Genomic DNA, 27840 nt, shown 5'->3' on the forward strand with positions numbered 1-27840 from the left:
TTCAACGAAACTTCAAAGTATTAAATTTTTTTAAGCGAAGCAACTTTCGGCGAGTCTTATTTTGTCGATTCTGCGACCGATTGCTATAACGCCAAAACTTTAATTTTGTTCACAGCCACGTCAGCGGTGATCGTGAAGGCAGAGAACGAGCGCCATCATCTGTCGAGTCTCTCCGGGGACAATATCCTTGGGTCGGGGGTGAGAATAGGACGCGGCGAGGACGCAGTCGCGAGCGTCAGCCCCGTTATGGATTCGGCGCAATCGTCCATGATGAAGCAAGCGGACTACGTCGTAGGTCAGTGAACTGAATTCACAATTTTTTCTCCTGCGAATACGACGACGATTTTCTTCGATTCGAAAGTAACAGTTTGATTTCAGCCGATAGTGAATAATCCGATAATTACGTCGTTATCGTGCTATCTGTATCTCGTGTTATCAAAGTGACGCGAGTGTCCCGTGTGATGTGCACGAGCTTAGGCTGTTCGCACGTGAAATGGAGGCTTCAGCAGTCTTACATCATTTTTGGTGATGCCGAGATTTGTGAAAAACTGATGCAAAAGAATATATTTTCTAAATATCGGTCACTCGTGTTTGAAGAACAAAGCCGCGATGAGATAAAATCTACGAACTTGAAAGAATTTACAACATAATAAGACATGTGATATTTACGAGAAATACTTTTTTGACTTGTTAATTTCGCGTAGTAATAATTAATTTTTATTTTCATGAAAATTATATTTTACAGGCAAAATTATAACGTTCACAAATCTTACAATAAAAGTTTTTAATTAGATGTTAATATATCATTTTATATATCACGAAAAAAGTTTTGAAGATCTTTTGGATTTTATTGAATCAATATTAAATTTTAAAAATTCTAGATTGATATTTTTATTTTATCTACAATTCCGATTTTAGCCGGTCACATTTCACGTGCAACAAGCTAATGACCCGAATTATATCGACAATGTCATCAGAAACATTATCTTGCTAGGAAGCGATTAAAATTGATACACAAGTGGTAATAAGATACAACGAAGCGAGGAGATTATATTAATCGCGAGTGATAAATGCAAAGACTTCTTTGATGCGCAAAGTGCATAAATGTAAATGTCGAAATTATAGGCTGCTAATTTAAAGCAATTAATTTTGAGAGATCCAGTAGCATATCAATGATGCGATAAAAAGAGATTTGTTTTCAAACACGGTTGCGAAATAATAGTTCGCAATAATAGTCACTCTCAGTGCTGTTTGCGCGATTATATCAATAAAAGTTCCCTAGCTATATTTGACTCGAAATTGAAATGCGATTACACTCGGTTCAATATGAAGCTGTTGCCATTGTTTACTAGAGGATGTATGTCGTGTTTTCGAGAGAAAAATTGAAGAGGAAGGTGAAAACAATTATTGCTTCGAGTTAATTTCTAAGAAAGCTAGATGACACGTAATACGTAAAGTTATAAAAAAGAAAAAGAATAATATATTTCTTTTCTCAAGATTTATTTCGGAATGTTTAATTTAAGCCAGAAATATATTTGATATTAAATATGCTAAATTATAATTTTTTGCAACAAGTATTGATTTACGAGTCGCTTGATATTAATGTTTGGCTAAAGACGTAAGCGCCGAACGGTAAACATGGTAAACACGGCGACGCGACGTGATAAAAATATCAAATTATAGACGAACAAGCAGGAAGGCTCTTGTAGGAAGAAATCTCAGTCATCACTCGCCGTAGCGTCCAAAGTTCAGTATGCCACGGTTGATGACGCTCGGCGAAAGATGATGACGCGAGGTCAGAGGCGGATGATGGACCTGCCCGCACGATCAGGATTGCTGTCATTATGAATTTTTCATGCTCTCGCGATACGTGTTTTATTATCATATTAGCATAAATGTTTTTGTATTGCCAATTAACATAAATGTTTTGTTGTGTTATCAATCAACTAGCAGAGTCATTTTTAATACGAAATACATTAGGAATATTATTACAAAATGATCAGATATTTTCATGTTAACTTCGCAACTGATACATGTGTGCGTGTGTGTGATTAACATATGTATATTAAAAACTTCATTTTACTATTAAAAATTAATTCAAATATTATTATATGAATCAATTCTTTTCTTGGATAAAGTATTTTTTTTTAGTTTCTGAAATAATATTTCTATTGACATTACAATTAAAATAATTAATCCGTTAGATATCAGATAATAAATGTACATGTTCGTTAACACTTACACGTTTCCCAATTAAAAATTTTGCAATTTATTATCAAAATGTCTTTGACCACACACACACACACACACACACACACACACACACACACACACACATTTAATTATGACATTTATAAATTATTCGTATTTACTATCAATATGATTGATTCATTTTATTGTCAGCGTCATAAATATGGATATATTATGAATATTCATTTTTATTCATTTGCTCGTACGATCGTCGGATAGTCAATAATTTTATTAGTGCGCAGAATACTGACAGCAATTCGTGATGTGAGAGGTTCTGAACGCGTGCGACCAAAGTGTATCACTAAATCGAATCAACATCGATGACACAGCACGTTAACCAATCGATATTAATCAAATCTGCATTATGTTACAGATGTTGTGCTGCCAACGGTCCTCATTGCTTTGCTGTTCGTCGGCAATGCGATCATCGTTTATATCATCTTTCAGTTTAGAAAGAGGTAAGTGAACTCATTCACTTGTATTTCATTGAAGTATTTGCTAAATATAGAAAATGGCAATTGACGGATGAATTCTTTGCGCGACTATAAATCTGACGACTTTGTAAGAAACATTTCAACGGTGTAATTAATGTGGCGAAATTTTTATCCAACTTTTACTTAATCTGAATGTTTAACATTTAAATATGATAAAAACCGTAAGATTCAATGATGAATTTAGATATTAAGTGATTTATAAGAATAAATAATAATAGAGAAAATTTTGCTGTTGCAATTGTTATCCAAATTTTTTAACTAAAGATTATTTCGATTCTTTGTTTTCAATCTTTCGTTCGGCATGTGATATTTTTTATTATATTTAATATAGCATTTATATACATTTAATATAATTTTCGTCAATTTCCATTTTTTATACTTCGGCAAGTAAAAAATAATTTCAAACTCACGGGTACGATGAGCAGCAGCGGAGTAGTAATCTGTAAAAGAGAATGCATTTAAATTATAACAGTGCATCAGAATAATTAATATTTAAAAAATAATTATCGCGCCCTCGAATTTTTTCATTTTTGATTCCCTGCGTAATAATCTATACAATCATAGATCTAAAAATGTTGAAAATACAGATATATATTCATCGAATTTTACTTATAAATCTCTTAAATAATACATTTATAATATTTGAAAATAATCTAAAATATTTTATATGCATTATATTATATGTAATAAAATATCTTTATCACTGAAATTAACAATAAGCAAGTATAAAATAATAAATTAAACGAGTCATATAAAATGCTTACTCCACGGTTGCTCCGCTGTTGCCCGATGCCTCCCCGGGCCACCTCCTCCTCTCTTTTTCGCCCGTTGCTACTGCGAACCACTGCGAACCTTTATGATACACACACACATATTAGGTACGTACACGCATACACTAGGAACTCGCAAAAATATAAGATGATTATTTTGATCGCGGGCGCACTGATCGCCACCGCATTATTTAACGATGATATTTCGTTATTTGGTTGTTTTTTTTTCGCAATATTTCAACAACGTTCCGCGACAATAATGCTACAGCCTTTACATGCACTTTCCGTATTTGGAAAGAAAATGATACCCCGGATAAGTATATACGGAGCAAGATCGAGGATACACATCCGCGGAATACTGCCAATATGGCTATATGCCGTTCTCGTAATCGACCGGCGCCGGGTGACGGACCTTGACCGAATAAATCTCGCGAAATACGCATCCTCCCGATTCCCGACTGATCACCGACGCCGCGTACGCGACACGCGAATGACGAGAGATTATCAAGTCACGCGGCTAATTACGGCTCTACTTACTAATTATGCGTGCGTGACGTCCGCTCGGCTCCGGAGCGCGATCCGCTTCTCACCCGAGGCGTCCCGTTAACGAATGAAAAATTCAAATCCGGTGCAACTTCACTCCGATCCGATGTCGCGCGACGCGACTGATTCGTGATTACCTTAAGGAGGTTAAGAATCGATCGATAATACATGAGATCGACTGAAAATATACAACCCAAATTCGATTATCGCGCGCGCAAATGCATTTTAAACGCGCGAACATGTCCCATAAAACGCGCTCTTATCATTAATAAATGATATCGACGTATATACGTATCGCGGCTGTTCGCTGCTTGATTGGCAATACTATTCCGCGCTTTTAAGCCAAAACTGGCAGACGAGCGCGTCCAAATCCGCTGAAAAATTCCAAGCGCCCTGCGACATGCGTTCAAAAATAAATTAAGGAAATAATTGTATAGAATAAATCGCGATAGGATAACGTACACCTCCCCCGTTCCCTCTCTCTCTATTATTTCGCTGCCCGCTTTGTAATGAATAGACGAAATAGATATTTCAATTACTTCGATCCGCGCACGCTTGCGAGTCGTCGGTCTGCGCGGAATAATCGCGAGAGATAATCGCTCGAGGAATCTAAGTGTTCGGCGCATCTCGATGTCTGTCGCGATCCTCGCTTTGAAATGTAATGACGCGATGATATGCGGATGCGGAGCGACTCGCGCCGCTTCCTATAATACCTGCTTGAACCTCGCGACGCGATTGATAAGGTCAGAACGTGCGCTGACAACGCCAACGGCTCGCCGTACGCTGCGAAAAGTAAACACTCGCCACGTGCCAGCCGTGCCAGGCAACGTGTGTCGCCTAACGGAAACATTCGACGCGTTTACAAAGTCTATGTCCACCGAATATTTCGCTTCTTTCAAATTGTTTTCGTTTCAGATTAATTTGGACAAATAGATAGGCTAAAGATTCCTTTATTTTAGACGATCTATAATTCGTGTCGGGATTTTAAATGCAATTCTAATTATAATTGTACGTAGCGTGTAACGTACGGAAAACATTTGAGAAATCAGAGTACAATACATATATATGTAAAATATATACATATTAAAATATACATACATAATGTGTATGTTAAAATGTAAAATTATAAATAGAATTCTGTCCCAAATTTTGACATAAATTATAAATCGTCTACAGTGATCTTTACACATATATATAATTCGAAATAATATTGCCCTCGTTTTTATTATATATAATAAATTGAATAAAATATACAGTAACGTGTATATCAAAATGTAAAATTATAAATAGATCTGTCCTGAATTTTCTGAATAAATTAGGCAACGCCTCTGCTGACTTGCTCGAGCCTCGCTATGTGAATGAGCGCTCGTTGACAACGGCACACTGTACGCTGTAAAAAATAAACACGCGCCGTACTATGTAAACACTCGGCGCGCCGCAAAATCAAAACGTACATAAACCGAACATGTCCTCTGCATCGCATTTATATAAACACGTATATTTCGAATTGATTTCAACGAGCGAGCTGATATCGCGCGTTCTCTCACGGGCATCGTATTAATTCTTGTTAATGTGACACGTTTTGGGAGTTCAAAGAACGTTGCCTGAATTCGCTAATTCGTTGCAATCCGATCGATCCGAAATTACGTGCAGATCCTCGAGTACATATTGATATATTTGCGCTTTGTCGGCAGCATGAGAAATAATGTAATGCATGCAAAATCCTTTCGGACACGTAAAATATAGAGTTTTTCATTGGCAGAACTGGTGCGTACTCAGTGCACATTAAAGCCGTTGTACATTGATTTAATCTCTAATATTTAAAGTAAAATGCAAATATTTCGACTGATAAAATATTCAGTACATATTTTACTAAATAGTCCAATAAAGAATATTGAGGATTTCATGATTTAACCCGTTTATATTAAACATACACTTTACGTTGGTTTGTGCACGACGGCTTTAATGTGCACTGAGTGCGCACCAGTTCTGCCAATGAAAAACGCTAATAGTCGGCACGAGGGAGGAGTAACGTTCGGAATGTACAATTGTAATAAAAGTACAATCGGAATGAATTATGATTTTTGCTTTCTGCCTATTAAATATAATATACGAAATCCGAGATGAAATCTTTTCAAATGCTGATATAATCGAGACAATAATGGACTTTTATCAATGTTACGCTTGTGCACTTTTACGTTTATGCGCTGTGAAAAGTGTAGCAATTAATATTCATGTATCTAATAAATAATGGACCGCGTATTCATATAATTACTTAATAGTCGCTGAATTAATTCGATGACTTACACTTAAAGTAATGGATACCGCGCAGAAGAATGTGAAAACAAGAATAGAAAAATGCGACATTAAGTTGAAATTGAGGATATTATCCAATTCTCTAAACAATAAATAAAAATAAATATCGATAATAATTCAATTTGTTAGAATAAAAATTACACAAGTTAAAATTTCTCAAAACACATGCATATACATAGATATATACATATATATGTGATAAAAATTTAGTTTTATTTTTCTTTACGTGGTTTTTTTCATTTTATTTCTTTAGAATACATAACTTATATACATGTGTATATATAAAGTAAAAAGAAATTATATAAAATAAAATAAGAGAAATAAATTCACGTAAAGAAAATATAGTATTAAATTTTTATTAAACAATTAGTTTGTCATGTTCGCATGATATAAATAATTTCATAAAGGAGCTAGCGAACAAAGCTCGTTCTTAGTGCTTATAATTATATATTACAAGCGACGAATATATATATACATATACATTCCAATTTAAAACTGCGAGCCGATAAATGTCGGACTGAAACACAGCTATCGTTGGAACATTAAAAACCCTTCCCTCCCTGGAATTAAATCGACGCGATTTAATTATCTAAAAACTGTAAAGAAATTATTGCGAAAAATATTACCTCGGCCAGGATTCGAACCTGGAACCTCCCTCATTCCGTGTAGGGCGTCGTACCAATTCGACTGGTCCACAGTTCGACATTTATCGGCTCGCAGTTTTAAATTGGAATGTATATGTATATTCGTCGCTTGTAATATATAATGATAAGCTAAGAACGAGCTTTGTTCGCTAGCCCCTTTATAAAATTAATTAAATTTTTATTATTAACTGCAAAAACTGCTTAAAGGTTTACAAGGATTTGAAGCATTCATAAAACGTAACACGTAAAATTATTACGTAACGGAAAAAATCCCAATATCTCCCTTATTATTTCCAACATTATCGCTTCAATTTCTGTCGGAATATTACGAGATACTCTGGGAAAAATATAACCCACTTTGGGGTCCACGATTTTAGATAATCAAACTATTTGGATATAGTAACTCTAATTAACATTTTGGTTAGTGCCCCTTAAGTGAAAATTATTTTTGCGTAATTGAATATCGACAGAACTAATTGAGATAATTGACTAGTATAACTTAAAAATCTTAGAAATAGATAGAATAGCTAATTACGATTTTTAGTTACGCGTAATCGTGGGCCCCAAAGTGGGTTATTTCCGTCTTTATTTTTCCCAGAGTAATTGGAAGCGGAAATTTAATCGAACGAAATACAGCGGCGAATGAAAGGCAACGCATAAACGAGTCTTTTTTTCTGTTTTAGAAAGCTCTCTGCCGAGACGCAGGGCGAAGAAATGGCCCTTCGAGGCCCACCTGACGTGCCCAACGTGTGATGTCAGAGGCCCGGACTAATCGCGCACATGGCCACCGGTGTCGACGAAAAGTCACCGATGTCCACGTGGAGTTCGGGGGTCATCGCGAAGACGCCGCAGGATCAATCTCTGAAGGACACCGAAGTTCTCGCGATAATCCCGTGCAATTAGCTGAAGGAGTCGCGCTCGAAGAAGCTAAGAGAGAGACACGTGTCTTCTCGCAATATTCGAAGTCGTGTGCGTGCATCCTGCTGTGCACATGGCGCAGAAACGTGACTGCTCGAATTCCGTGATCTTTCCCTCATTACATTCGCATTAAATCGGAGATATAAAATTTGAAGCCGGACGACGCTACGCTTGACACTGAAAACGCGCGGAGAATATACAGTCGAAGTCATGCATTTTATTTCACGCACGTTTACTGCTAAGTGCTAAGCGTATCTGATTGATTGTCATTTCACGTTGACAGAAAATGAATCCTTAAATGTACCGCATTTGCGACTTATTTCGAAAAATAATGTTCAAAAGTAGTTGCGCTTAGAGCAAAGTACGCTGCCAAAATAAGGCCCAGTGTCTCATGAAAACATTTTAAGTATAAACGGACTGTATTGGTTCGACGCCATGTAACTCGCGAGCCTATTATTATACGTCTTATTATACATATGCATAATTACGTAATTCTGTATTATAATGTAAGGAAATAATATATTCTATACTTCGTCCAAGATTGTAGATAAGTTAAAAATAAATCAACGTTTTCGTAGCAGTGTTGTCAAAGCTTTATTTTAAACCTGCTTTTTCAATACGTCAGCTCTTAAAATATTTCCTCATCAATCTTAAACCGTCATTCACGAATCTTTGAATACTAAAAAAAGAGGGAAAAATTGCTCTGTTAAATTGTCATTCAAGTTTACCTACTATAATAATTTTACATAAATAAAAATCAAAAATAAAATTAAAACAAAAAGTTTCTTTGAAGCATTTCTATCGCATTATTTGTAAGAAAAATTTCAATGTAAAAATTTAGTTATATATTTACATATTTATATATTTACAGATTAATGCATATTTGAAAAGGTTTAAAAATATTTCTGCAAAGGTTCTCCTAAAATTTCTTCTAGAGTGCGAACAGCATTCTGCGCACATTTCTCCGTAGCTTCGTCTTCATCTTCCAACATCTCCGCTAGGAATGGCACAGTTTCCGGCAATAATGGCATAAAATCTTCGCCAAGTTTCCTCGCGATTTCCACCTAAATCACGATAACAAATTGTCAGAAAATAAGCAAAAATAATTTAAATGCTCGAAATACAAAAAATAATAGTGCACCGTTTAATTCCTTCGTAAATTATGATCAAGTATAAGCTGCATAAACAGTTTTTAGTGGAACATTAATTCTTCATTATATTTACTTATGTTACACGTATATAACAATAGTTCATTATATACATATATATTTTGTCATATTAAAGCAATAAAAATAGAAGCTCCACTACACAGTAACTTTTTACATTATCTAAATTAAACTAGATTAATTATTATATTTTATCTTACCAATGCGTTCAAAGCGGTGCTCCTGACGTAAGGCTTTGCGTGTCTCGTCTTCAGCAACGTCTGGTAGACCAGTTGTTTGTGCAATGAATCATCGGAAATGGCGCTGGCGAAGGAAGCTATGCAAGGTACGATGAGCTGGTTAGCTCGACTCTCGTATTCTTCCCTCGTGCCCATTGTATTTTCCACTTGATCTACTATCGGTTGCATGAGAATCTCGAACCGGTCCTGACTGACGAAGTTATGTACATCGTAACCGAATACCCGGTGAAGCGTCAGCAGAATCGCCTCTGTCAACTCGATTCTGCTTGATTCGTCGGGTAGCGTCAATTCTTGCGGAGTGTCAGTTACGAATATATTGTTGCTGCTTAACAGCGACGCCGCATGCTTCAAAAAGAGTCCAGCGAACAAAACGAATAGGGACTTCAAGCACTCCGCTATATTCGCCGATATTCTAAAAAAAAAAAATCAATTAAAAATTGCGCCTTTGCAAGAACTGATGAACACACGATATATCATTTTTCATTAATTTGCTATCTTTTAACAGGTTAAAATAATTTTTCAGATTTATATTGTGTTAAAGAATATTTTTAAAGATTCTAAAATTATTTGTAACTGACCTACGAAATTAAAATTCAGTTGATATTCATGTCAATTAGTTAAAACCAAGAAACACTTAATCTTATTATTATTATTGTTGCTTGGATATACATGACATTGATATAATTACTGATTAATTTAAACATTTAATTATCGCACGATTGGCAGGAACCATAACTGCTTTGAAACAGACCTACAACTATAAGTTGATAGATAATATAATGGAAATTAATTGTATTTGTTCATACCTGTAGAACGTTATATTTCGCTGCTTGTACTGCGTTTCATTCGCTGCCCATCCATAAAGCTTATCATACAACGGTCTAAATGTTACTTCGCTCAATTTCAAAAGCAATGACACCAATGCCTTACTGGCGCTTTCCTCGACCGCGACGATGTCTTTTAAGGTAACTTGCGCGTCGTCATCCGTTTTCATATTATCCTCGATTCTTTCGCGGAATTGAAGGACCTCGAGGAAGAAGTTGGCGAGGTTGTCAACCTCTACTTTCAGTTCCGTTGATTGCACGCTGTCAAAAGACTCGGCCAGCACGCTCATCAATGACGGTATACATTTGTAAGATTTGTTGTTTAATAGCATGTCGTAAGTTTCGTTAACAGCTGGCAGCAACACTCGCAGAGGTATACAACTGGATAATTTCTGCGTCGTTGCCTTCAGACGTGAAAGAACTATACTGGCCTGCAAAAACATAAACGAAGAGCGATTAAGCTTCAAAAGGAACCAACGAAAATTTCTGCAATAGAATTTGAAATGAGATCCCGTATCATAATTCTTGGCTGAGGTAATATCACGAGTACCTTAGGATGCTCCGTGTTGGTATACTGCGAGCTCAGCATCGTCAATTCAGACAAGAGTTGATCCAAGTAGAGCGATAGGAAATTTCCCAGAGATTCCACTATCTTCTGCAAAGCACTTACGATGCTAATAACTATTACATCCGGCACATTCTGATGGCAATGAGTTTTTAGCAAGTTCAAAATTGCCGGCACGAATTTATTTAGCGAGTACAAAGCATGCGTTCGCATTGAACTGCATAATTCTGCTACGCACAACGCCGCACTGGCTAATACTGGACCATTTTTCGATTGCAACAATTCCGTCGTTGTATCCAAAATCTGTGAATAATCATTAATATAATATTAAATAATAGTATTTATATATTAGTGAGTATATTATAATTAACAATAATATTAAAATAAATTGATTTTTCTAAAGAAGGTTATTAAATAAGTTTGTTTGTTAGAAATATTAATATTTTGTTAGAAATATTAATATTAATGCATAGAAATATTAATATTAAATATTAATATTAATGTTAGAAATATTTATTTTGTTAGAAATTAGAAATATTAATATTAATGCATACCGGTTTAAAGACAGCAGGGCGATTAGTGGCCAGCAACTTCGCCAGCAGTTTCAAAGATATTAACACTGTCTGTTGTACGACCTCTTGTTCCTGGTTTTCAATCTTCCCTTCTAAGAAATCTGCCAAAGGTTCAATCAAACTCAAAAGATCTGCGTGAACATCCTCACCAAATTTCTTCTGAACCAGTCTTGTGTTCAACAGTTCTAGAGCTTTCTTCTTCACCGGTAGTAATTCATGTTTTAGTAGATTCTTGATGCTCTGCAGGAATAGGGTATTTGGCAACAGATTGTTCACCAGATCCAGCACGTCGTACAAATGATGTAGTAACACCTTCCAGTACTTGGCACTGGATTTATTCTGATGCTGATCGGCGGTCTTCGAGGTGGTTTGAATTAGCAGAATCAGCTCAATCGCCAGATGATCGCAATACTGATTCATATTGTTTGTCTCGTCCTGGCTCAGCACGGCCACGCGATTGATGAAATCCTCCGACAACAGAAGGTTACTGAGAAATTGCACAGCCGTTATCTTGTAGTGCCGAAAGCTTTTCGGCGTGGACTTGGTCACATTGTAAATGTACTTGTACTGGAAGTTCATCGCCTCCTTTCTGCCCTGCTCTTCTTCGATATCGATCGGCAAGATCTTGATGAACTTAATCACCTTCGTGCAAATCTAAAGCAAAAATCGGTAAAGTTTTTTCATTATATCTCTGAATAATCAAAATAATATAATTATTTTTTAGAAGAAAATTACATCATTAAAATATTCTGTTACTAAAATTTTATCGAAAATTGTCATTTTGCTAAGTCTCAGGTTGAAATGATCCTCAAGAACTGACCTCGAGCAACCGATGTGGTGGAAATTCCTGAGACACCTGTAAAGCGAAATCCAACCACTGCGTGGAATGATCGGTCTTCTGGCTCGCGATCTTCATCACGTGGCTCTCAAAAGTCAGCAGATAATACAAGTGCAGGTGATTGTCAAGAAGCTGCAGCAACTTGACGAAAAGCGGCATCCGTCTGTGCTCGGGAATATGAGGCAACGAGACAATAAAGGTCCTCAGCAATTCGCAGGCTTGTGTCGCGTCGTCGGCCGCGTTTATGATCGGTACCACCGTCTCCAGAGTCTTGGAGATAATCTGAATGGAGTAAGCGTCGTCCTGGCGTACCATCGTGCTGCCCATAAACGTGAAAATCGGCATGAGATTAAAGAGAGCGCGTTGCACGTCCAGATTCTTCAGGAATTCGACCAGCACCTGCAACGCATGGTAATGCGTCTGCGGATTGCGCGACGTCCTGATGCACTTGACGATAAGCGTAATTTGCAAACCAGCATCGCGCACTGGCAATTTCTTCTTCATCATCTGAAAGATCGTCGAGAGAAGCAACTGATTCGTGTACTCAACTGGACCCTGTTCCTCTAGACTCAGACAAACGTTCAACAAGTCAAACAGTATACTATAAAGTAGTTCCTCGCGTTTGATGGTGTCGGCGCGCTCCGCGAACTCCAACAGGACGACGCCGCGTTTCCACGCTCGGCTGTGGACCATCGCCGGATGCGCCAGTTGGATTTGACTCTGCCTCTTTTTCCGTTTTCTCGCGCTCGCTGTCATCTCCGAGTCTGCCGACTCCTCTTGAACTTGGCCGCTCAGCTTCATGGCCTCCAATTCTGAGATCAGGATTGTTGCATCCATGCACATACCACGAATTGTCTTGCCCGCGACGGAGACCACGTCGACCATCTCACAATCGATCATCACGTCCAGCACTTTAGACAGGATGCTCACCTGGAGATCGTGAGATAGCATATCGAAGATTGCACTGATCCTTTTCAGTACGATAATGCTCGGCGACGTTTGATCGCCGGAATCCAATACCGCGCAGGGTTCGTGTACCAGGATGCACGTCTTGAAGAGCAACCACACTTGTTCATCCTTCAGGGCATCAACCGTGTTTATGGTAAAACGTTCCAGTATATTTCGTAAAGCGTTACCGGCTGAACGGTTTTTTGGATCTTCCGTCAGCTTTGGTAAAAGCTGAAGACCCATTGGAGCCAGTTGCCGTAGGATTTCGGTGCTGTTGACGTTCACCAGAATATCGAGGAGCTGGGATCTTCGATCCAGAGGAATCTTTGGTGCTTCATTCTGCTGCGTCACTACGTTAAATATTAATTTCTGAGCTTGTTGCAACTTTTTGTGTTCCTTGATTTGATGAGACACATGTGGATCTGGAGAGAGCAAGAAATAGAAGCTCAATGCAAGATGATCAGGATCATTGCAGATTTCCCCATTCTCTGTCGCCAGTTTTTGTAGTAACACGAAGAACGGTTCTGCGGTGAGACTAAAGGTCTGCGTTAGTTTCTTTAGAATGTCCACCGCCACTCTTCTGCACTCGTTGTTCCGTCTCGTCAACGAAAGCAGCAAATTGGTTACGAAGTCTTGATCTTGGAATGCCCACTGAACGGATTTACACTGATTTAGCAGCAGTAAAGAAATCTGCAAACAGTGATAGGATGTTTGCATCTTGACGGGTTTTGTGTAGAACTGCGCGAGAAAGCAGACGAGATCCTTCACTGTGGCAAAATGCAGCTGGAAGAAGATTTGTAGACATCTAGAGTAGTGCTTCCGCCAGTGTCGGTTGTCCATGCCCTCAATGAACATCTCGAGGAGTCGTAAGATCAGATTGCTTCGCTCCGCGTTATTGTCGAAGTCGAGTTTTGACTCAAACTTAATGTTCAGCCGCCTATGTACCATTTCAAGGACGTAAGTACCCACTTGAAGCGGCAAGATTTCTTCAGACGTGAGCTTTAGAGCCATTTGAATATTGTGGCCGGTGATGTTGTTGCAGTCGCGCAGTAGCTTGACGCGTGGATACGTCTTGATCATCTCCGTGGCCATCTCGATGACATCCCGTGCAGTGTTCACCGGCATCGAGCCCACGGGTACCCTACAGACCGAGCCTAGTAGGATCATGTTGAAGAACAGAGACGCCGCGTCACTGTGCGAGATTTGTTGCCGCATGGAATTCAGTATACTCTCCGTGGGTGGTAGCAGCTCATAGTTTAAGATGTTGTGAAAAGCGGCAGAAGACACTGCTTCGGCATTCAATTTGGATTTGCTGATATCCTCTATCACGCGCTGCATATACATGTTATTTTTAGCGAAGTTTGAGCGAAGAACTTCCATAGCAACTTCTACATCGTCGTCCGTGGCCGGGAATAAGTATGGCAAAGCCGTGATGAAGACGCTGGTATCGTCACTTTCTTCGCAAAGCTCCAAGAGTATCTTCAGAGCTGGCTTAGCTAACACTTTCCTTGATGCCGTGTGACACATTGATAATAGGACTAATAATTCATCCACTAGAGTGTCTGTGGGTAATAAGCTAGTCAATCTCTTGATGGGGAAAGACAACAGGGTCTTCACAACGTTCACGTCGTTGTCGTAGAATCTAGCTTGAAGACTACTCGTCATTATACCGCGAAAGCTCTCAGGCACGTTCACGTCATTCTTGGCGAGAATTTCGAGAGCGACCACTCGTTGCGCGGCGCTCATGTGCATTAGTTTGTCCAGGATCTCGACGGATTCCTGCGTGCTCTTGGTACCGAAAGGCCACGAAGTAAGAAAATGTAACGCCTGTTTCGACTTTTCATCACTCTCGCCCTGCTTCATCAATTTCTTCAGATACCGATCGAAATTCTCCGGATACCCGCGCTCAAAATTCTGATAAAATCTCGCTAGAAAGTCTTTTGCGCTCTTAGAAGTTTCATCCTTGAAGAATTCACATGTTAGTATGCCAGATAAAATGGCGTCCACCACATCGTTATCTAGCTTAATGTGTCCCAACATGTTGCCAATCATGTTCTGCACACTGCTGGTGTCTTCAGGTCTCTCGACGATGAGCTGGCAAGCCGCTTGAAGAAAAGGCACAATAAATCGTGACACGTTAATATCCGATGAATTAACCTTGGCAACTGTCTCAATAAACCAAGGTAGTTCAGACAATTGGAGGACCAAATTTGGCGGTACAACGATCAATCGATTAATCGGAGATTGATAGAGATATAGCAGAAAGGTGACGGCTTCCTGCTTCAAGTGCGTCTTCTTGAACGTCATCAGCAATAACTTCTCCATAGTATCGTCGTTCAATTTCACCTATAGATTTATCGTAATATCAGAAAATGCCGAATTTATATAATTTTAATATTTTTACAAATTGATTTATAATATGGTATATAAAAAATGGTATAATAAAAAAGTTACACTTTTATAATTACTGCGAAATCGATATTCATTCAAGATAGAAATATTTGAAAAACAAGTAATGTCAAGACAGAGGAAACTTACCTTTGTTATCAGTTTCGCAATAATCATATAGCTGCTGGCAGCAAAATCGAGAATGGGACTTTTCAAGCCATGAAGAAAAGTCGGCAATAGATAGTTCACGTGAACCTCGGTGATGGATCCTAGTTCAATCACACCCAACACTGCAGTAGTATAAAAGGCATACAAGGTGGTCAGGCAAGATGCCTGATCGGAATAAGTCTTTGTGGCAAATATCACATGAGTACATAGCGTCTTCAGAAGTCCTTTATCCGAGATCAAATGTTTAATAAGAATTTCGGAAGGCAGTATCAAACCGCGTTTTTGCACAGATGTCAACCAATGCCACTTATCGCTCTCGTCTGACAAGTCTACCAGTTGCAGGGCTCTTAAAAGGCAAAATTGTAAATTTTAAATTAATTGCATTAAAGACAGATATGTGATGACAATTATATGTATAAGTATTATAAGTAAAAAAAAATTTTTTTTAAATAAGATTAAAATATTTTCAGTTTTTAATCTAATATCTAATAAAACTTCTAATATAGTTCTTCAATTTTAATGTAATTTAGCGTCTTTTTTGTCACAAGGCATTAAGAATTATGTGCGAAAGCAACTGACTAATAGGTTCCAGGTTCTATCTCAATCTTCATTCCATATATGCTTTAATTTTATAAGAGATTGGAGAGTTGAAGATTGTAAATAAAGGACTATGAGACTTGAACCTGGTAACCATCTAAAACGCATATTTCACGAGACAATTATAGCGTGTGTGCGTGTGTGTATGTGTGTGTGTGTAATAATAAAGATTTAGTCATACTTTTAAATTTATATATAACTTATCAACAATATATATTTCACCACATACATAATATTGATGATTAAATCAGCAAATTTAAATATAAAAAAACAGAGTTCTAATAATACATACCTAACAAACATGCGAGTCTCATGATATGGCAAGATCATAAGAATAAACTGCTCTCGATTGTATTGATGAATGTAATATCTAAATACAAGCCATTCTAGAGCTTTGTGGCAGGCATTCAGTAAAAAGTACGGAGTCGCTAACAACAAAAATTTCGCGATCTCCGCATCCAGTTTCTTATTAACTGTAGCATCCTGGACAGCTCTTTCAAAGTTTACGGAGCTCTGAGCGAATAACGTGATTTGAAATTCACCAAATACCGTTGAGAGCTTCTGTAATTCTTCCAGACCACTCAGACCTGAGAACAGATAAGAAAGTATGATCAGAAACAATAAAGAAACATTTCTTTACAAGTATTTCTCTCCTTGTAATCAAGAAGCATAACTTATGTTTATTAAAATAATCAAAGTCACATAGAACAGAACTGATAAAAAGGTAGATTAGTAAACAAGAAATGAATACTATTTAATTTTTACTAAAAACGTATAAAATTTAACTAGTTAATACATAAAACAGACAGAAACTAACCTATACTCAGCACGGTGTCCCTGTCCAAATTCGCAGCCTCCTTTGGGTCAAATAGCAAGCTAGGACGCTTTTTATCCTGCAGCAGTAAGTTTGTCTGCGGAGTTCTCAATTTTTTAAGTTGTGCCGCTAATGATGTCGCCATTGTTAATCTACAAACGAACCACAGAAATTGAGATAACCTCAAACATCCTCTAAAAGAAATTGTACTCAATACGAGAAGAAATTAGGAACTTACCAAATTATTTTCCTTCTGTCACAAAAAATTAATTCAAAAGAAATTAATATCGATTTAATATAATTGATAGACTTTTGTATACGCAAGATATATCATATTTTTCTAGTGGCACGTGCGAAAACATAACTCCCATTCGAAACGTTTGCCATGTGCAGTAATCTGGTATGTACATTAAAGGCTGATTTATAGAGGCCGTAACCGTTAATTTAAGCCGTAATCTTTAAGAAATTGACCAATCACAGTCGATTGTTCTTCTCACATTCGACTGTGATTGGTCAATTTCTTGAAGATTACGGCTTAAATCAACGGTTACGGCCTCTATAAATCAGCCTTAAGGATGCCGTCCCATGCAGGACGGAATTTCGGAAAACGGAATCTCGGAATCATTCTGATTGGTTAGCCCCATGGGGCACAGTACAAGCCCCATGAGGCTAACCAATCAGAATGATTCCGAGATTCCGTTTTCCGAAATTCCGTCCTGCATGGGACGGCACCCTAAAGCCTTGTGTACACGATACTAGAAATCGGTCCGAGTTTCGGTTTAAGCCAATCAACTTGCAGCTCTTACAGAAAAGCAATAGTTTCATTGGCTTAAGGGTCGACAGGAGTCACGGCCGAACTCAGGTGCACTCAGGTGCACTTTATGCACTAAGTGCATTTTAAACTGCACTTTAACTGCGTATTTTATTTATTATAAATTTTTAAGAGCCAAAATGGAAAATCCGGCTATGTACCGGGTTGCGGCTGATCTTACTGATTAAGGCCCAGTTCAACAGTGGCCAGTTAGCTTAACTAGTAGTTAACTCTCACTCTCCTTCTCTTTCTAACCTTTGAGGTTAGAAAGAGATAGAGAGTGAGAGTTAACTACTAGTTAAGCTAACTGGCCACTGTTGAACTGGGCCTAAAACGAGCAGTGAACTACAAATGGTTTTTCCCAAAGTTTAGCCAAATTAATTAACGAATCTCATTAAACTTATGCTCGTTTTAATCAGTAAGATCAGCCGCAACCCGGTACATAGCCGGATTTTCCATTTTGGCTCTTAAAAATTTATAATAAATAAAGCCTTGTGTACACGATACTAGAAATCGGTCCAAGTTTCGGTTTAAGCCAATCAACTTGCAGCTCTTACAGAAAAGCAGCAGTTTCATTGGCTTAAACCGAAACTCGGACCGATTTCTAGTATCGTGTACACAAGGCTTTACATCTTGAGGCTTACTACAGCTATTGTAGATACGGACTAATGCTGGGTCTACAATGCGAGTCGCAAAGTCGTGAGTCGCAAGAATTGACCAATCACAGTCGATTATTCTCCTCAAATTCGACTGTGATTGGTCAATTCTTGCGACTCACGACTTTGCGATTCGCATTGTAGGCCCAGCATAAAAGTTCGGTTGCCCGTTGAAATCAGGAACAGTGCACGAGGCGACATTTTTCGGAAAACCGAGAAACCGCGTTTCCCAGCCACGATCGATAAAGTAGAGCGCCGTCGGTAAAACAGGTAGCTTCTTGTCCGGGAGGGTTCGTTTTTTCTACGTTATCGCGCCGGCGCATCCCGCGCATTCATCAGGTGCAATTGATCAAAACAACAACAGCAGTGAGTCAGTGAGCAGTGTTCGTATGAATGACAGCGTTTCGTCAAAGAGATTCGAAATGACGGAGTCCCCAGGTACAAGTTCGGCCGCTAAAATCTGTGAATTGTAAGTACAACGTTTTACATTGAAGGTTTAATTGTGACGTAATATGCAAGAAGCATCTGTACAAAACTGCAAAATTACAACAAGCTGAGATCTCGTGGAGCTCGAGTGTTGCGACTGGTCGCTCTAATCCAATATTGTGTCGGCATGTAACGTTTTTTCTTCTCATAACAGGTGCAACAAGCGCGAGCGTCTGTATACCTGTCCGCGATGTGACCTAGGCTATTGCGGGGTCGAGTGTTACAAGTCGGACGCGCACATGGATTGCTCCGAGAGCTTTTACAGGCAGTGGGTCGAGGAGAAGCTCAAGTCTCAGGAGAACGATCCGGCTGCTATGATGGAGATCCTCAAGAGGGTACACGAGGCGGACCTGGGGGATGACATCTTAGAAGATAATTCGGACGAGGGGAGCACCAGCGGCGAGGATTATCCATTGGATTCAGACGACGAGCAAGAGGTAATTAAGGACAGACGTGTTAGAAATTTTCAAATTTGTGACTTGATCAATGCTCGTTCTTACGAATGTATATCTTTCAGCTTCTTGACTTGGAAACCAGATTGCAGAATGTCAATTTTGAAGATCCGAATGAGCTTTGGTCAGCCTTATCCGAAGCAGAGAGACAAGAATTTGAGGCGCTGATAAAAAATGGAGAGGCGGAAAAGTTGCTGCCCAAGTGGGTACCATGGTGGACTTGCCGTATGGAAAGAAAATTAATTCAGCCTGTTGAAGAGGACATTAAGGATGCCTATAGCGATTTAAAATATCCCGCCTTGATAGACGTACCGTTATTTAACGATGTGCAGGTTGGTAATAATAAGTTCATATACTCAAAATAATATAATTAATAAAATAGTTACTATAATTAAAACTACAATTAAACGTTATTATTTGTGTTTAGAAAGCATCCCCTTGTGTACATTTTAACGTGACAAATGTGATATACGCTTACACGTATATCGCTCTTTACTACATTGGAGATTATTTGAACTGTGCCGAGGAGGCTGCCCATGTTTTTCTGACTATCTGTGAAAATATGAGGGATAATAAGGTCTTCAAAGATGCGGACTCCGCAATTGAATCCGTTATAGAAAACATAAAAAGCGTTAGTAGCTTGTACACCTATACATTAACATAAATGTGTACATTATAAATTATTATTATTAAATATATACTTAGGTTGATTGGTTGCCACAAGATGAACAAACTTTAGCGGCGTTAAGAGAAGCTGGCGCTTCCATTTTGCAAGGACCAGGGCCCGAAATGAAAACTGTTTATACGTCCGCGGCACTCTCCGAGCTCCACCGATTGCTAGCAGCAGCAAAGAAAGAAATTTTAACCTGCAAGAGGAACAATCAAGAATTCACAAAGAGATTTTCGCAGAGACATAGCGACGACCCAAGCCTGTCGAGAAAGAGTATACTTCTGTGCTTGAAGAAGCTGGAATATTATTTATCATGGGTAAAAAGCGCCGGAACAGGAGTCTTGTAAATGCAAAGTTTTATTATTTATTAATTATACTATACATTGTGCTAAGGCGGCAGTGTGGTCTAGTGGTAGAGCGCCAGACTCGTAATCTGAAGAACCAGGTTTGAGTCCACTAGAGCCATGTAAACATAGAATGTTTTTCCGAAAGCTGCACTCTCCGTGCAAGATAGGCTCTTGTGCGGAGCAAACTGGGCTCCGTCTTTCGGAAAGAGACGTTAAGCCGTTGGTCCAAAGGGTTAAGTGAGAGGAGAAGGGTAGTATTGGATGAGAATTGAATAAAGGGTTGGGAACGTCCCTACAAAACGTTTTGCAACCCTGAGGGGAGTCAATAAACGTATTTATCTTACTGTACATTGTTCTATCATTTATTAAAATTAAAAAATAATATTCTATTAATATGTCATTTAGATCTCAACTAATTATTTACGTTTAATCTTCTTAATCGAATGTTTTATATTATCAGTGCTTTGTGACGATCCGCTCCCTTCGATGTCTCTCTTGAGTTTGCCCCATTCCGCAGCAGCCTTTAAAGCAAGGGATGCTAATTCTTTGATCTTCTTGTTTTGCATGGTGTCATTCTCGCTCAATTTTTTCAAAAGTTCCTTTATGTCTGGTTTCATGAGTTTTACAGCGACGTCTTTCGTACTTCTCGTCATATTTAACGCAATTTCGGTACCTTTATGTTGTAAGTCATCGTCTTCATTATCGAGTAAAAAAGGTAAGAATTTCTGCCAAAATTCCCAGTTGATTAATTTTTTGCAAGCCTCTTCACTGGCTGCCGTTAGCGTTACTAATGTTTCAGCTGCTGCCTTTTTTATATCTTTATCTTTGCCTTCCTGCACGGACAAAAGCATAAAATACCAAAGTTGATGAGATCTCTGCTCAACAAATTGAATAGCAACTTCACGGCATGATACTAAATTGTTTATGAGTTGTATGGACGTTTGCTGCAATATATTATCGCCATCATGCGTACAGTGCTCGATTATTTTCTCAACATCTGTCTCGAATATACATTTTCGCATGTTGTCGTTGACACTAGCTAGGTTGTACAAAACTGTTAGAGTGTCGTGTTTCTCATTATCGGAACACTTCGGTTTGTCATTCTTGTCAATGTGATATTTGCAGATTTTCAGGAAATTTAAAATTGGCCGAACAACCTTCATGATCATCTGATGACCAGGAAATGCAACCTCAAAAGGTAGCGTGAGTGCGAGATAAAACAGGGCTCGCGAAGCATAATCCTTTCCCTTGTCTGTGCCATCCAGCGCTAACGACAACAATCCCAGTCAGAAATCATCAGTTGAAAAGACGGCGAATCAACGACTTTTCAACCAAAGGACCGGTTGATATAGACGTCTAAAATTAGGTCGATTATACGTTTTTGTGTCCTTCAAATTAGACCTCTATAAAACCATAGACGACATAGCCGTCTAATAGCCGACTTTTCGACTTGTCACTTCTTCAAACAGCAAAAAAACCGCAAAAAAACTAAAATTTAACTGGACAAAGTCGTAAATTTTATTTTCATATATATAAAAGGTATAATAGAAAAAAAAACTAAAATTTAACTGGACAAAGTCGTTGTAAATTTTATTAGCTTTTTCTTTTAAAAAAGCATCGAAATTAGTTCAAATTTCGAGACTGTAGCCGTTTTTAAAACACGAAATTTTATTTGGTCCCACCTGTGCGCCGCGAAAGAACGACCCGCGCAACATCACGCGCTTATTCGCACGCCACTCTCGACCAATCAGAACGCGCTCGCGCGTATCCGGTATAGTCCGGTATCGTGGATTATACACACTGGCGTCATGGCTCTCGAGATTGCTCGAAATCGGTCGGCGATTTTGCAGTCACCGTATAAGAAAGAACAGTCAGACACAATGACAAAAATAAGGAATAAGATAAAGGAATAAGGAATAAGGGAATGTCGCATCTCACTTCAGTACACGTACATTAAAGTGAGATGCAACATGCCTTATTCCTTATTCCTTTATCTTATTCCTTATTTTTCTCATTGTGGGCCATATCGCGTATTACGCGTATACAGAATTATAAAAATATGCTAATGTACGACAGTCAAGTTTTCGTCAAGAAAGTTCCGTGCGATCGTACCGTTGCGCGCGCGTGGGTAAGTTATCGTTCGTTTTCTCACGATTGATCTTCTCTCTCCGCAACGCTCCCGGAGATGGCGGTAGCTTTCGAATTTTCATCGCCGTTGGAACTCACGCAGGCCCACGAGAGATCGACGCCGTTCATAATAGCGCAGCGCGCGCGGCATTCAAACTTTGCCGCGCCGGCCGCCCGTTGCCCCCTAGCCGCCCTAGCCTACCAGCGCGCTCACGCGGTCACGCCGCGCCGTAGCGGGGTCGCGGCGCGCGGCCAGGTAGTGGGGGGGAGTGTTTGGCGGCGCCGTTTGTTTAGTTGCGCGCTGACAGCGGCCGCGTTCGAACGTAATCGGCGTGTGCGTCCGCGTTTTCCGGAAGCGCCGCGCTGCCGGCGTCCGTCGATAGTCGTCGTCGCCGTCGTTGTCGTCGTACGTCCACGATTTCGTTAACATCGCGAAATCGTATCTGCGCTACGGGCGGAGCGGAGATACCACGCCGCCCGATATCGTCCGTCGGCTTCTCGCTGCTCTTCTTTGTCGCCATCCCCTTTACCCTTGTCCTCCTCCCCGCCTACACGCTGTCGCACGTGTGCTGTGTCCGCGATTTGTTGACCGTCCGTCTCTCACCTGTGATCATCGTCACCACGCTGCACCCACGCAACGCGACATGTCCACGCTGAGCGGGTGATGGCAGAGCGCAGAGGATGTCACGTCGCAAGCAGAGCAACCCCAAACCGCTGAAACGTGAGTCCCGATTATGTGCTTTTTATCCTGCCAGCTTCTGTTATCTCGCGTGCTTCTTTGGTTGACACGTGCCTGGGCGCAGGTGTCCGTCGCGTCCCGTCCGTGTGGCCTGCTTGCCTGCGTGCGTGCGTAATATGTGCTTTTGACAGCGCGCTTAAATTTCTTTCGCGCGAAAGATTCTGTCGCCGCCATGCTTGTCGTCGCGGATTTGAATCCGTTTATCGCGCACGATTTCGCGAGGCTCGTCTAACGGATATCTCGACCTGTTGTAGCAGTCTTCACTAAATTATATAGTCATGCATTGATTCAGATTTCGTTTGCTCGAATTTGAATTCTGGGAGAGGACGAAGGATTTGGTTAGGAGTATCGACGGTTTAAATTTAAATAATCGCGCGACCGGCGCGAGTTTTTGAAATCGCGGCGCTTCGGGATATTTGGAAGTGAGAATCGATACACGGTGCGTAAATTATTCGGGTGATTATAATAAATTGTAATTAGACCGACAGTCGCGAAGGGACAAATTATGACTGCAACCAGCACGTATAAATTATAAGGTTGAACGATCTAACAAAATTATTTTTGACGTTTTGCAAATTAGATTTCGAAAGAAAACTGTTAATATAATTGTTAACTCTCTATTATTCTTGGTTTAAAATAAACGTTAAGGATAGTTTAATTATTAAAACTTTCGATATAGAGATAGAGTGAATAAAAAACTGTTTGCAAAGTTCGTAATTTTAGCGAAAGCAGAATTAAATATTCTCAAACTTGCTGGAAGATTTGCGAAATTTGAAATACTAACTCGATATCGAGGAAACACGTTTAGAAAATTGTTGTCGATCTAAAAAACCGCTATTTTTCTTTTTCTCACTCTTTTCTCTTTTCCTCTCCCTTTCTACCGATGGAAGCAATAAATTCCTTCGAGGATAAATCAACGACCGAATAAATTAATTCACGATGCCGGCGAAGGAGAACAAGTTTCTCGCGACAAAACGGTTCATTCAACGTCTATCTTTCGGAGTCGCAGAGGCAAATGATTAGGTAAAGGATAGAATTATTTCGGGGATGGACTGAAAGTGCGGCGGGATGTTCAATAAATTTTTTTATTATGAAATGTTAGCTTATTATTATTCGTTAGTCAATTTTTTCGCAGTATCTTGCACCTGAATTGAATTTATATATCTCATAATTTTATCGCACTTGAAACAACGTTTTTCTTATTTTATTCTGGGAGAATTCAATACAATTATGTTAATATATAAAAAAAAAGAAGAAAAAATGTTATAGTAAGAAAATATAAATATAAGTTATAGTAAGAAAGTCTGTTGCAATTCTAAATTAATTGAAAATTTCTTTTATAGAGTTTTAGATTGTTTATGATGTTTTGATATTGTTTTTTAAGTACGTATTATTTTTTATGCTGATAGTAAGTAAATAGATAGCAATAAATAACAAGATATCAATAGTACGTTATTCAACTATTATATGATTTTAGTACACTAGTGAGCAATCGATAAATAAATATTGATAATAAAATATCAAAATACACAATGAATAGCATTAATACTATTAATATCATTATAATGGTCATTATACTATTAATGTCATCATCTTTGTTGCTTTCAGAGGTGATTTTTTTTGTCAAAATTTTGTAGGTTTCGGTAGAAATTTTGGCATTAAAGTTTTATAAATTAATTCTACCAGAATATCTTCGTAATATTTGCTAGTTTATGAACATGACAGAATTTATTAAATTTCCAAAAGGTCCATGTGGTTTTATATCTATCTGTTATAAGAATGTATAACAAGAATTACGAGAATGAAGTACACATAACCGAGGAATTTGGCGTATTTTAAATTCTGTTTGTATCTTTTGCCGTCAAAAGCAGTGCGAATTTTTTGCTTATCCCTGATAACGCGTCGCGTTTAGTTGCCGCAGCCTGTCAACTGACCTTTCGATTCTAACGGGCCTCACAGTATGAGCACGCACGCATTCGACGGCTGACATGACACATCTGACTATCGCGATTACGCGGATTTCGCGCGTTTATATAATTAGCCCTCCACAGTTGGCCCTCACCCTTTGACGAAGTGCCCAATCCTCGATCCCGTTAGCCATCGCAGCTTCCGCGGATCGTACGTATAATTTATCTGTCAGGAGTCTGGAATTTCTTAAAAATGTTATAACTAATTAATTTAAGCATTAATTTATTAAATTAACTAAATTTTTAAATTTATTTAATAAATAATGTATATATATAAGTTTCTTTCATTTATATAATAATTCTATCACGTAAAATTCTAATTAAAATACATTAGCGCTTTAATTTGATGATTTTGCTGCGATAATCATCGGCGATATTCAAGTCCCATTTAAATCGCCATTTGAAGAAACGACGTCGCGCGATATTACATATCGAATAAAGAAGACTCCTAAAAGCAAATTTTTTTTCTATACGTGAATATCTCCATATTTTTCGATCACTCTTCGAATCATCTCTCGCCGATGCTCGCTTCTTTTCTCGCGCCGCGAATCGCGAAACGATCGAGGCCAGACGAGATCCCGGGCTCAGATCCAGTGTGTCTGGATCCTTTTCGTCGCCCCCTTCGCCCTTGTCGCGGCCGGGCATGCGATCTTGCGATCACGTGGCTCGAAAGTTGGAACCCACTTTCACGTGGCTGCGACTCGTCGGACCGGGTACCTCTTTTTCTCCTTCTGTCCCTTCCTCTCCCCGGTACCCCCGTTTCACGATGTTCTCGCTTCGCGAACCTATTGATTTCGTTTCGAAGAAATCGCTCTCGCAATATTCTTTATTTTTTTCCTTGAGCTCACTGAAATTTTCTTCAGGAAAGATTTTACATTGAAAAATTCTGGTCGATTTTGTCTGAAAAAAAATCAATTTCGAGAAAATTTGAGAAAAATGATACTTTTACCTAGAATTCCTAATATTTAGAAAAAATTCAACATTGTAATTCTATGAAAAAGCTGCTAATCTTGTTTTGACTCGATCATGTTCTATAGTCTATAATAGAAAAACTCGTTAACAAATTTATATTATATAATATTAAATATTGCTATATTAACGTTTGACAAGAAAATTAGCGCGGATTTCTAGCATTCCTAAAATTTTTAGGAGTCTTTCCGGAGGTCCCCCATAGTGGGACACAGGAAAATCATGCGTTTGCAACGTGCATTGGGGCCCTCTCGTGGGACACCGACGTTAATGGCCGAGTAATTATTGCGAAGCCGGCTCGTGCGCGTGACTGCTAATTGGGAACGACCGTAATTGAGTTAATAACGCCGTGTTAAAATAGCGGGCCCGTCCCCTCTTCCACCCGCTAATACGTCTTCCCCCCCTTTCACTTCATCGCCGTCGCTTTACTTTTCGCGTATCTCCGTCGCCTTTATTCGCGATTAAAATAAATCCGAGATGTTATTGCGCTTCAAATAATCTCATCCTACTTAATTTTATTATAATTTACATTTTTTATTAATTTGATCTTCTTATCTCTATCCTTTTTATATACTTTCGTCTGAATATATGCGAGGAATTCATATATATTTATTATGTATTTCATATCAAACTAGCATCACTAAAATCTTTTTTCTTTTATTTTTCAATCTATTTTTTCACAAAACTGCATCTGTCTTATAATTGCACTTTCTGTACAAGTCTTAAATTTTTTAAGAGGAAATCTAAATGGAGCTAGCAATTTTTGAAACTTTCTTTTCAAAATTCGCAATTTAATCGTCAAGCTAAAATACTCCTAAGAAAAAGTTACCTCGAGACTAGTCAAAAATTAATTAATTTAAATTTTATTGTTTATATATTGAATCTTTATTTGCTTCACTGAAAATTCGTGGAGCATCCTTTTCTCTTCGTGTTATTGACCCTCCCGTTTCGTCGATCGCTTCTTTGACTAACCTCTGCCACGTAGAAACGATACCGCAGGAATCGGCGGCACTTTTATAACGCGCCGATACTTTTCGTCGTGCATTGCACATGTGACGGCGATAACGATCGCGATCCGTGACTCTCGGAGCGGCACGACCGCCGCTGCTTCCCTCCGTCTCCCTTTCTCCCGCCCTTTCCGATGTTTCTGCCTTTTACGGCGGAATTCCGATGGTGCACTCGTACGACTCGGAAGTCGAAACGGCGAAAAACGCGAGTTTCGGCCACGCGCGGGCCCCGCTAACCGATAAGGCCCTCTCTGACGTTGTCAATATTTTGTAGTCACCCGGTGCTCCCTTATCTCGTATCGCTCGACGGCCAGTTGCGACAACCGTGCCTCCTCTCGCGGCCACGTATCTCTCCGTCAAGTTTATAAATACAGTCATGCAGCGGTGGCGATTAGTCGTAAATTTGGTCATCCTCGTTCGATTAAAATTTATGCGCATTAATCGCGCGCGCGCGATTCGTCATAGAATGACAAGACTGCGATCGTTCTTTGTAACCTTTCTCAACGAGAAATTATTTCTCTTTTTATTTTGTACGTTCAATTATTTCGTATCTTT

General features: G+C 38.9%; 4 protein-coding genes and 1 long non-coding RNA gene across 5 annotated transcripts in view; 3 read left to right on the forward strand and 2 right to left on the reverse strand.

Moving 5' to 3' along the window:
* LOC139769949 (uncharacterized) overlaps positions 1-4256 on the reverse strand; it is a 190732-nt gene extending 186476 nt beyond the window's left edge. The window contains exons 1-3 of the long non-coding RNA XR_011717651.1: positions 4052-4256; positions 3509-3596; positions 3155-3184 (exon numbers count right to left, since the gene is read on the reverse strand). This is a non-coding gene — a long non-coding RNA (uncharacterized lncRNA). The remainder of the gene's footprint in view (positions 1-3154; positions 3185-3508; positions 3597-4051) is intronic.
* Positions 1-8515, forward strand: part of LOC139769946 (uncharacterized) — a 39901-nt gene extending 31386 nt beyond the window's left edge. The window contains exons 8-10 of the mRNA XM_071701483.1: positions 116-295; positions 2624-2708; positions 7701-8515. Coding sequence (XP_071557584.1) covers positions 116-295; positions 2624-2708; positions 7701-7770 — 335 coding nt within the window. The 3' untranslated portion in view covers positions 7771-8515. The remainder of the gene's footprint in view (positions 1-115; positions 296-2623; positions 2709-7700) is intronic.
* Positions 8516-8765: 250 nt separating this feature from the next.
* L(2)k09022 (HEAT repeat containing 1 homolog l(2)k09022) lies at positions 8766-17446 on the reverse strand. The gene is made up of 10 exons (XM_071701477.1): positions 17293-17446; positions 17058-17206; positions 16533-16827; positions 15626-15989; positions 12122-15433; positions 11284-11955; positions 10715-11032; positions 10147-10595; positions 9302-9752; positions 8766-8999 (listed from the first exon to the last, which is right to left on the reverse strand). Exons 2-10 carry the CDS (start codon positions 17197-17199, stop codon positions 8829-8831), a joined length of 6174 nt encoding a protein of 2057 aa, XP_071557578.1. The 5' UTR covers positions 17200-17206; positions 17293-17446; the 3' UTR covers positions 8766-8828.
* A 1399-nt stretch (positions 17447-18845) lies between these two features.
* On the forward strand, positions 18846-20824 carry LOC139769950 (zinc finger HIT domain-containing protein 2-like). Its single transcript, XM_071701488.1, has 5 exons — positions 18846-18990; positions 19162-19444; positions 19525-19791; positions 19887-20090; positions 20165-20824. The coding sequence occupies exons 1-5, from the start codon at positions 18911-18913 to the stop codon at positions 20474-20476; spliced, it is 1146 nt and encodes a 381-aa protein (XP_071557589.1). The 5' UTR covers positions 18846-18910; the 3' UTR covers positions 20477-20824.
* A 2056-nt stretch (positions 20825-22880) lies between these two features.
* Positions 22881-27840, forward strand: part of Ush (Zinc finger protein ush) — a 175207-nt gene continuing 170247 nt past the window's right edge. Inside the window, exon 1 of the mRNA XM_071701495.1 lies at positions 22881-23324. Within this exon, the coding sequence (XP_071557596.1) occupies positions 23285-23324 (40 nt within the window). The 5' untranslated portion in view covers positions 22881-23284. The remainder of the gene's footprint in view (positions 23325-27840) is intronic.

Source organism: Temnothorax nylanderi, unplaced genomic scaffold (assembly GCF_030848795.1).
Source record: "Temnothorax nylanderi isolate EJ_2023f unplaced genomic scaffold, tnyl_v1.0 TNYL_tig0026_pilon, whole genome shotgun sequence".
In the NCBI taxonomy this organism is placed as follows: Eukaryota; Metazoa; Arthropoda; class Insecta; order Hymenoptera; family Formicidae; genus Temnothorax; species Temnothorax nylanderi.